This window comes from Eublepharis macularius, chromosome 2 (assembly GCF_028583425.1).
Source record: "Eublepharis macularius isolate TG4126 chromosome 2, MPM_Emac_v1.0, whole genome shotgun sequence".
Lineage (NCBI taxonomy): Eukaryota > Metazoa > Chordata > Lepidosauria > Squamata > Eublepharidae > Eublepharis > Eublepharis macularius.
The window spans coordinates 73,686,079-73,696,738 of NC_072791.1; the positions used below are offsets into that span (position 1 = coordinate 73,686,079).

General features: G+C 43.1%; 1 protein-coding gene across 1 annotated transcript; it reads left to right on the forward strand.

The window, feature by feature from the left end:
* The first annotated feature begins 81 nt into the window (after positions 1–81).
* ERH (ERH mRNA splicing and mitosis factor) lies at positions 82–10,434 on the forward strand. The gene is made up of 4 exons (XM_054972112.1): positions 82–209; positions 7,099–7,186; positions 7,785–7,905; positions 9,969–10,434. The coding sequence occupies exons 1-4, from the start codon at positions 207–209 to the stop codon at positions 10,069–10,071; spliced, it is 315 nt and encodes a 104-aa protein (XP_054828087.1). The 5' UTR covers positions 82–206; the 3' UTR covers positions 10,072–10,434.
* The last annotated feature ends 226 nt before the right edge of the window (positions 10,435–10,660 follow it).

Consider the following 10,660-nt stretch of genomic DNA (forward strand, 5'->3'; position numbering starts at 1 on the left):
GGCAATCTCGCGAGATATGCCTTGGTGACGCTCGGCCTCTCCCAGCCCGAGTGGGAGAACAGCCACATCTCTCCAGTGCCCGTAAAGGGCTGGGGGCGGGGCTGGGGGTTCCGCTAGGTTAGTGGTTCCGGTGGCCGCCGTGCATTGTGGTCGAAGAATCGTTGAGAATTTGTGCTTCGCGCCTGGAAGGGATAGAGCGAGTGGCCATGGTGAGAAAGAGAAAAGTGTCGGGCTTTCGTTTCCTTTAAGAGATGGAATCAGTGGCGGGAATGGTTTGGGAGTAGGAAGCGGAGAAGGGCGAGGCGTTTCTTGTGGGGCCATCATGTTCTTCGCCCGGTTTAGCCCGTCCTTAGGCCTAACCTATAAGCAGCGGATGGGCGGGCCGGTTGGTCAGATGGCGCGTTGTGAAAAGGAACACGCTTTCTCCTCCCTCTCCCTGGGAAAGAGCCGCCTTGAAAGTCCTGGTAGTGTTTAGGAAAGACAAAGTCTTTGCATTCCCCTCCCTCTGCCCGCCCGCCCGGCCCTCCAGGATGCTTGGGGCATATTGGCGCGAGAGCGAGCGGGCTCCTCGGCTTTGATCGTCCGGGTGTGTATCAGAAGTCTTCGGAGTGGCCTTTTCTGCCTCCCTGAGCCGCATCGAGCTGTTTTGTCCAGAAGCTTTGATTTTTTTTTTTTGTGGGTGAGGGGCGGGTTCTTACTGACATAACCTGTGCTTGGCCTGTAAGCTTCTGATTGCAGCTCGAGGCTCATACGACTGACTCTCACACGTGAGATTCGTTTTCTGTGCGTGGGTAGAAAGTTTGTGTGGAGCGTTCGACCAGAAACGGGGTTTTCATTTCAGTGAAAATGAAGCTAGAATTATGTACAGTCATTCTAGGAGCTATCTCTGTATCATAAATGCAAGATACTTTTTCGTTTCTTTGAGCTTTTTTTGAATTTCAAGATGTTTTACAAGTTTCCTTCTGTTTCTGTATAACAGAGTAGCTGAATAATAATTAATTTAAAAAGGTGTTCCATACACAATGGATACTCTACTTAGAGTATTATTTGTGTGTGGTATACTTTTTAAAAACTAACTCCTTCATTTGCTTTTGTCTTTTCCACCAAGGTTATAATCTTACAATGTTACTTACATGTATCTTCCTGTTAAAATGGCTGTCCTGAACTACCCATTTTCTAAATTCAGTCTAATGCATTTCCTCCAGAGTCTTATCTTGCTTAAAAGTTACACTTACAGTGCAATCCTGTGCAGAGTTACTCCAGTCTAAGCCCACTGAAGTCAAAAGGTTTAGACTGGAGTAACTGCACAGGTTTGCACAGGATGTACTAAAAGGAATGACAGGATTGCCCATTGGGAATAATGAGAGAGGTTTGAAGGTCCATTGGAAATAATGGGAACTAGGAATTCCAATTTACTTGCATGGGCTCCATTGAAATGCATTACACCTGAAATACATTACACCACAAAAAAAGTTGCAAAGAAAATGTGCAATGGATTTTCCAGGATGCTCTTGGGACCCAGATAGACTATTCAGGGACTGGAATGACAGGCCAGTTTGGTGTAGTGATTAAGAGTGCGGGACTCTAATCTGGAGAACCGGGTTTGATTCCTCACTCCTCCACTTGAAGCCAGTTGGGCGACCTTGGGTCAGTCACAGCTTCTAGCTCTCTCAGCACCACCCACATCACAGAGTGTTTTGTTGTGGGGATAATTATGACAAACTTTATAAACCGCTCTGTGTGGGTGTTAAGTCATTCTGAAGGGCTGTATATAAATCAAATAATATTATTATTAGGCCCCAGAGTGGAATGGCAGCCCCTGGGAGTATCAGAAGGGCTCTGGGATAGGAATGTCGGCTCCCTGAGTGGAATGGCAGCCCTCTAGGTGTAGCAGAAGGGCCCTGGCACTGGAATGACAGGGCCCTGAGTGCAATGACAGACCCTGGATGTAGCAGAAGCGCTCTGGGAGTGGAAAGGCCTCTGAGTGGAATGATGGGTCCTGGGAGTAGAATAAGCACTCTGGGACTGGAATGACAGGCCCCTGAGTGCAGTGACACCCCCTCCCCCCATGAAGCTAACGGGCTCTGGGACTGGAATGACAAACTCCTGAGTGGAATGACAGCCCCTGGGTATGGCAGAAGGGCTTTGGGACTGAAATGAGAGGCCCATGAGTGGAATGACAGCCCCTGGGTGTAGCAGAAGCATTTTGGGAGTGGAATGACATGGCCCTGAGTGAAATGATGACCTCTGGGTGTGGCAGAAGGGCTCTGGGACTGAAATGACAGGCCCCTGAGTGGAATTGCAGCCCTTGGGTGTAGCAGAAGCACTCTGGGACTGGAATGACAGGCCCCTGAGTGGAATGGCAGCCCCTTGGTGTTCTGGAACTGGAATGACAGTCCCTGGCAGTAGCAGAAGCGCTCTGGGACTGGAATAATGTACCTCTGAGTGGAATGACAGCCCCTGGGAGTAGCAGAAGGGCTCCAGGACTGGAATAAGAGATCCCTGAGTTGAATGAGAGCCCCTGGGAGTAGCAGAAGCGCTCTGGGACTTGAATGACAGGTCTCTAATTGGAATCACAGCCCTGAGAGTAGCAGAAGTTTTTGGGGACTGAATTGACAGCCCCCTGAGTGGAATGTCATCCCCTGAGAGTAGACAGTGATCTGCAACTGGAGTCACAAACGGTAGAGCAGAATTAAAAACTTTACATTTTAATTGATATTTCTGGAAGATATGTAGCTGTCACCAAATCAGTTCCATCTGTATATTTATCCTTCCTGTCAGCTCCTCAGTTTAATTAACACTTTCATGAAGTGGGTATCAGCCATCTCCTCTATTTTCAAGCGTAAATCCTGCCCTTGTTTCCCTTCCTATTCCTCTGTCCAATTTTGTAGCCTTCCAGACCTCCATGTTCCTATTATGTGTCACACTGTACCTGAGTTCCTTGCTCACTTTTGCTCACTCTGTTGACCACTGACCCATCGCATCATAGTCTCTGTGAAAAGTCCAATCTCATAGTTTAGTTAACAAACTGTATTGATGGTTTTATCTTGTTTTATCCCTTCATGTACTTAGTTTGTTGTTGTCTGCTCTGAGCCTGCTTGCAGGGAAAGTAGACTATAAACCCAATAAAATAAACAAATAAATAGTTCAGGGCTCCTCAACCTTTTGAGCCTGCAGGCCTCTTTGTAATTCTGACACACCATGGTGGGTGCAGACACAAAATGACTGCTGCAACAGGTGAGTCCTCCAGGAAAGACTGGCCACAGCATATCTTCAGTCACACAGTGAAGATTCTTGTAATGTGGTGGCTGCTTCTGCCAAAGGAATGATTTTTAAAATCTGCACAGCCCATTAGTAGCCTTGCTGAGCAAAAGTCCCACCTCACCCCCCGCTTTCTTAAAACACTTGGTGGGCACCAGGAAAATGTTGCCTGGTGCCATAGTGCCCACAAGCACCATGGCCCATTATTCACAGCACACTTGAAGCTGGCAATGCTGAGCATTCACGTCAATTGGTACTGAAATGGCCTGGGGTCCCATCATTCTGTACTGCACAACCTTGAGGCAATTTGGTGTCCGCTGACGAGTTGAGATGTGTCTGGAGCCCCATTTTGTTGGGGCTGGAGCTGACAGATTTTCAAAAAAAAATTGACAGGTGTGGTAACTTTCCAGTGTTGGAGCCCATTCTCCAACCCAGTATTTGCTGATTGGGCTGTGCCGTGCCCACTGGAGAGGCAATTGGTAGCTGTGTTCTGGAGAAAAACGTACTTTTCTAGCTTGTTCTAGTCTCATTAGTTTTTTTAAAGCCAAACTAGGAAAAGGTTAAAATGCTGGTGCTTCATTCCCTCCCAGCACCTTCTCTGCCACTTTGTTTTGCATAGTGCTGTTTGTCAAGATGGAAGGGAGGGGAAAAGCCAGCAGCAAAGACACATCTGCTACTCTCAGGAGCTGTTATTCCACTCAGGGGGCCTGTCATTCCAGTCAAAGAACACCTCTGTAACTCCCAAGTGTTATCATTCTACTCCCAGAATGCTTCCGCTACACCCAGAGGCTATCATTCCATTCAGGTCTCTGTCGTTCTAGTTCCAGAGCCCTTCTGATACTCCCAGGTGGCGTCATTCCACTTAGGGGCCTGTCATTCCAGTCCCAGAGCCATTCTGCTACACCGAGGGGCTGTCATTCCACTCAGGGGCCTGTCATTCCAGTCCCAGAGCCCTTCTGCTACACCGAGGGGTCGTCATTCCACTCAGGGGCCTGTCATTCCAGTCCCAGAGCCCTTCTGCTACACCGAGGGGCTGTCATTCCACTCAGGGGCCTGTCATTCCAGTCCCAGAGCCATTCTGCTACACCGAGGGGTCGTCATTCCACTCAGGGGCCTGTCTTTCCAGTCCCAGAGCCATTCTGCTACACCGAGGGGTCGTCATTCCACTCAGGGGCCTGTCATTCCAGTCCCAGAGCCCTTCTGCTACACCGAGGGGCTGTCATTCCACTCAGGGGCCTGTCATTCCAGTCCCAGAGCCATTCTGCTACACCGAGGGGCTGTCATTCCACTCAGGGGCCTGTCTTTCCAGTCCCAGAGCCATTCTGCTACACCGAGGGGCTGTCATTCCACTCAGGGGCCTGTCATTCCAGTCCCAGAGCCCTTCTGCTACACCGAGGGGTCGTCATTCCACTCAGGGGCCTGTCATTCCAGTCCCAGAGCCCTTCTGCTACACCGAGGGGCTGTCATTCCACTCAGGGGCCTGTCATTCCAGTCCCAGAGCCATTCTGCTACACCGAGGGGCTGTCATTCCACTCAGGGGCCTGTCTTTCCAGTCCCAGAGCCATTCTGCTACACCGAGGGGTCGTCATTCCACTCAGGGGCCTGTCATTCCAGTCCCAGAGCCCTTCTGCTACACCTAGGGGCTGTCATTCCACTCAGGGGCCTGTCATTCCAGTCCCAGAGCCCTTCTGCTACACCCAGAAGCCGTCAATAGTCTATCTGGGTCCAGAGAGCTTCCTAGAAAATCCATTCCACATTTTTTTTGCACTTTTTTTTTTTTTTTGCTGTAATGTATTTTAATGGAGCCTGTGCAAGTAAATTGCCATTCCTGGTTCCCATTATTTCCGATGGCCTTCAGACCTCTCCCATTATTTCTAATGGGCAATCCTATCATTCCTTTTAGTACGTCCCAGTTTGCACTATGTGTCATTTCTTGTATGCTATAGCAACAAACCTGGGTTACCATCAAATGTGTATGCTCAGCAGATAGTCACAGCTGATCTTGGCTTTCTGATAAGCGTGATGATTTCAAGCTATATGACTGACCCTCCTTGTTTTTGATTGCTAGTTTTTATAGTTTTAAAGGTTGATGACTTTTTAGCTTTTCTGAAGGACTGTATTGGAAAGAAAGGCTTGGTTCTAATTAAAATAAATTTGATCATGTGTTTAAGTCTATACTGAAGATGGGTACCCTGACCTGGATAGCCCAAGTGAGCCTGGTCTTATCAGATCTCAGAAGCTAAGCAGGGTCAGCTTTGGCTAGTAATTGGATGGGAGACCTTCAACGAAGACCAGAATTGCAGAGGCAGACAATGGCAAACCATCTCTCTTAGTCTTTTGCCATGAAAACCTATAATTGTCCTTGCTACGGATTGTGCTGATCTCACACTATGTAATCCGCCTTGAGTCTCAGTGAGAAAGGTGGACTATAAATGACATAAATAAATAAAAACCCCACCTGGGGTCACTATAAATCAACTCTGACTTGAGGGCACTCTCCACCACACCAAAGATGGGTGCTCTTTTTAAAACAGGCATGAAGCAACCTTCTTAGAGTGAAGCCTAGCATTTAAATAAGACTTTATTTTTCCTAATTTGTTACGCTTTCTCAGATTCACGGCCCTTTCCCAAATCAGTAGCTCTAAGAATAGTTTAGGAAACATGGAAAGTCTGTATACTTTCTCATTATGTTAATTACTAGTTTTTATTATGTATATGTTAACATTTTACCTAGGAAATACCTCAACATTGTTGAAATAAACATTAATGATGCCCTTTCTGTATTTTGCTAGTATCTAAAGTTTAGCATACCTGCAATTTCTCAGATGTTAATCCGATTTCCTAATATGTGGAGCTTTCTTATTTGTTCGGTTGTCAGTGAGTAAAATTTTAGCAAATAACTTTATCATCTCTTCTGACAGCATCCTTCATAAAATCCAAAATTGCATTTGGTAGATTTAGAAGTATATTACATTTTGAAACCTACCATCTTTATACATTCCGCCAAATTCTTGTATTTTCAGGCCACTATATAGAGATAAAATCATCTGTGTTAGTTACTTTCCAGCTTAAACTGGAGAGAGGGCTTGTTTTGTTGTTGCTAAAACACATTTTTAACAAACAAAAAATCCTAGTGATGTTTTGTACAACATCAAAATTTTGAAAGTTAATCATACCCTTCTAAATTCATTGAAGTCAATGGCATTACAAGGGTGTAACTGTTAGAGCGTTTCTCACTCTGCTGTCTATTGGCACCTCTTAATGTGTTTCTTCTTGATCACCTAGCCTTTCTGTGGCAGCTTCGTACTTCTGTGATCCCAGTCCTGCCTTGCTGTTTTTTCTAAGAGATAAGCTGTATGCATAGAAGCTTGCAGGGGGTAGGGAGGAATTGTTCCTATATTGAAACCTTTCCTTTTAAAACTTAGTACCTTCTGTTTCTTTGCTTTATTTTATTAACTGAACTAATACATTTGTTTGGTTTACTATTCTTCACTTGTGGGGTCCCAAATCAATAACATACTAAAATTTTTAGATGTTGCTTAATTGCATTTTCACAACCACTTCAATATATCCTCTAGAATATACTTTTCTGGAAATGATGTGGCATCATCTGTTTCTCATACAGGGTGTAGCATTTTGAGGAAAAGGCTAATTTTTGTATTCTGGTCTTTGAAAGCATTGAGAATGCCAAGAGTAGTATATGTGTAGGAAATGAAGACTTGGGCATAACAGACTGATTTTCTATGTGTGTTGATTGTGATTCTTCACTGTTGGTTGCAAACAACTTAGTGTGCTTTCTAAAAGCCTGATTCAATGTTGTCTTCTGTTTCTGTACAGTCTCACACAATTTTGCTTGTTCAACCTACCAAACGGCCAGAGGGCAGGACTTATGCCGATTATGAATCTGTGAATGAATGCATGGAAGGTAGGTTCCACTATTGTGTGTAGAGGTTTTGCAGGTTATTGGTTTTTATAAGTATGGCAGGCCAGTTTTCCTTGGATATTATTTTCCCAAAGGCTTTTCTTAGATTGGGCCAGTTGAGACATTGAGGAGAAAGCCTCAGTCTCTTGCCCACGTGCTCCCACAAAGCAGGAATAAACTAATAGTCCAGACTGTGTCACTGTTATTTGAATGTGGTATTTTTTTGAGGCTGCACAGCCTTTTCTGTCTTTGTAGCATGCTACCAGGCATCATTCTCCTGCCTCCCTATCACCATGGTAAGGCATGTGTGAAGACATGGACTTTCCACCTGATTAACATCTCTTTTCTCAATGTATAACTCTGTTGAATGTATGCTGTTTTATTTATATTTCATACAGAATTTTGAAGAAACGCTTACACTTTTGTAACTCTTTTGCAAGGGTATGTTAAAAATCTGAACATACCATCTTCAGGCTACTCTTGTAACACCAGCGCTATCATACCACTTCTTGTTAAGATTCTTAACATCTGAGTACTGTAATAAACTAGATCCCCTTGAATTTCTAATGTTCAAACTGAAAGTTGTCCTTTTTACCCTCAGGAGTCTGTAAAATGTATGAAGAACACCTGAAGAGAATGAATCCCAACAGCCCTTCAATCACATATGATATTAGCCAGCTGTTTGATTTCATTGATGATTTGGCTGACCTCAGCTGCCTTGTGTAAGTACTTTCAAAGCTATTTTCTTTAAACATCTGTGCACTGGCCCTGGTTGAGCATTATACAGGTATGCTGAAATGTGCATGTATACTATGAGGCTTTTAATGTTCTTTCTCAGCCAGTTTTGCCTGTTCTGTTGGAAGCTTCAGAGTATATGTACTTTTGCATTAGATACACATTAATGTCAAAAGATACTTAAAATGTAGCACCCTTTTGTCCATTTAAAAGCTGTACCTAATAATTAGCTTTCAATACTGTTAATTTTCTGCAGAGTAATCTTTAAATAAAACTCTTGTAAATTGCATTAGATTTTGTAGAACCAGTGCTTGATATTTTAGGGGTAATTGTGAACCTAAAATTGAGCTTTCAGTCTATTCGACCATTCTGTTGTAGCTTCACTTCACATGTAGTAGTCTTTATATGCAACGAGCTGCAGGATTTGTGCAACTGAATGTTGCTATTGTCTGGCTGTGCTTATAGTAGGCCAGCTGTGCTTACAGTAGCCCAGATCCTCTCTCTGAAATATATTTTTAACATGGTTCATTTACAGCGCCTGTGAAGTCAATTGGACTGCAGGAGTTTGACCCTTCTGGGGCAATGTTATGGGAGGGCAACAGTTTCTTTTTTTAAATCAGTATTGATAAAATATTGAGAAACTACAGTGAACTGCAAAAGTAAAATGTATTGTTTCTGGAATTTTAAATATGCCTTATGTAGCACATAATTTGTACTTATACATCAGATTCTTTTAAAAAATTGACTTCTGTATGTGAATTGCTGGCTGGTGAAACCTATGAATGCAAATTTGCGTTAGATTTTAGCAGCAGGCCACCAGGGGGCATACTGTGAGCAAAATATTTTTTGTTATAGTTACAAAAATCCAGGGGTTTTTTTTTTCTGGGAAAAGAGGTGGTGGAACTCTCAAGAGGAAAATGAGGAAGAAACACATGGGATTCTTTGAAATCATATTATTTTCAAGCACTTTTGCCGAGTATTTTCAAGAGGTGCCGGAATTCCGTTCCCCCTGAAAAAAAGCCCTGCAAAAATCTAAACAGTGATTCTGGCACATCCTTTTCCTTGCTATGCTGTTGAGAAATAGTTATTGTACAGATGTGTACTTGGGTATGGCTAGGTTTGAAAGGCTTAGGTACTTTTAAAGAACTGCTTATTAGCTTTCTTTTCTTGCGTTGTAGAGGCAATGTTGGGTTAAAACATGGTTACCAGAGCTATGTTAAAGAGTAAATTGCACAAATTTTTCCAGAATCGCGCATTTGGCTTGAAAGAGTCAGCAAACTGTCTTCAGTTTCAGCTGCTGTCATTATATACCTGAAAATGTACACCTTGTACAGAATTAAAATTTTGAAATTAAGTGACCCTTTACTCTTTTTGACTTCCAGTGTGTGTTCCAGTTTCTTCCAATAACCACAGTCATTGACTTGGATTAAGACTAACGTTTCTGCCTTCGCTGTGTTTCTGCCTCCTGAAATCCTGTTCCTAGGGGAGAGGAAAAGGATTTCAGGGGGCATTTTAGGCTGCCATAGGGGACAAGAGGCAGGAAAATCACAGTCTGAAATCCTTGCGCCCATGAAAATGTTAATCTGGATCCAACCCTATGTATTTTTAGGAGCAGCTTTTTTTTTTAAGTAGAATGGGCTGCCACAAGAAGTATTTAAGGCTTTGTTAGTCTTCCATAGATGACTGTAAATTTTAATTTTTTTTCTCCCTAAGGCTTTCTTAAGTAATTGACTAGAAATGTCCTGATGGCCCTTTGGAAGATAAAGCATTCGATTTCTACTAGTCTTTTGATTGATTTTAAATGTGCTTTTTATAGTCTGTCATTTTTATCTGGGTTTATTATAATTTTAATGTTAGTTGCTTTATTTGAGGAAAATAGGATACCAAATTTCTTGCAGTCTGATGCCTAGAAAGTTCAAACAGTCCACTGGTGTGTTTTAAGCCACTGATTTTAGAAAGTTGTTCTTTTTTCCATGCCAAGATATTAGGGTTTATTGGTTTTGAGAAACTTTGAATAGCGATATTAATTGACCTCTGCCTTTTCCCTTAGTTATCGTGCTGATACTCAGACATACCAGCCCTACAATAAAGACTGGATAAAGGAGAAGATCTATGTCCTCCTCCGCAGACAAGCTCAGCAAGCAAGCAAATAGTGATGTCTCAGAGAAGGGGCTGGGGGGAGGTGGACAACAGGTGTGTACAGTGTGCTGTAGTGAAAGTTTTGTATTATAGTCCTCCTGTTCATTCCTGTTTGTCTATATCTGAGATTGAGTCTCTTAGAATTGAAAGAGACTTGTTCGGTTTGAATTTTTTAAGGAAGAGAGGATTAATCTTTTGCAGGCATTTAGTTTTTTCTCTTTGCTGAGATTAACAGTTTTATTTTGTTCAAACCATAGGACTGTTCACATCTGCTTCATCACACTAGCTGTATGTATCTCTGTTCAGGGGTTTTCAATGTTATCATTTGGATGCAGTTAAGATGTAGCAGAGAATAAAATAAATCATCTTTAGTTAAATATGTTGAGTGATGTTTTTCTGTTCTAATTAATGTGTTCAGCTTATTCTGAGAACAACTTGACACTTGTACATTGACTGGCTTATGAAGGGTTTCAAGTTGCTGTTTCATGATGCATCATGGCAGTGTTTAAGTAAACTAGATAAGGTTTCTGAGAGCCAAGCTACAAGTGACGCCTGACACAGGTTGGACACTTGTCAGCTTCCCTCAAGTTTTGATGGGAAATG

What these genes read in the sequence shown, in the direction of transcription:
- ERH (XM_054972112.1), top strand. An exon ending in TGTGAATGAATGCATGGAAG is followed by an intron (nt 7,187 to 7,784) that starts GTAGGTTCCACT and finishes TTTTACCCTCAG; the next exon opens with GAGTCTGTAAAATGTATGAA. An exon ending in GCTGACCTCAGCTGCCTTGT is followed by an intron (nt 7,906 to 9,968) that starts GTAAGTACTTTC and finishes CTTTTCCCTTAG; the next exon opens with TTATCGTGCTGATACTCAGA.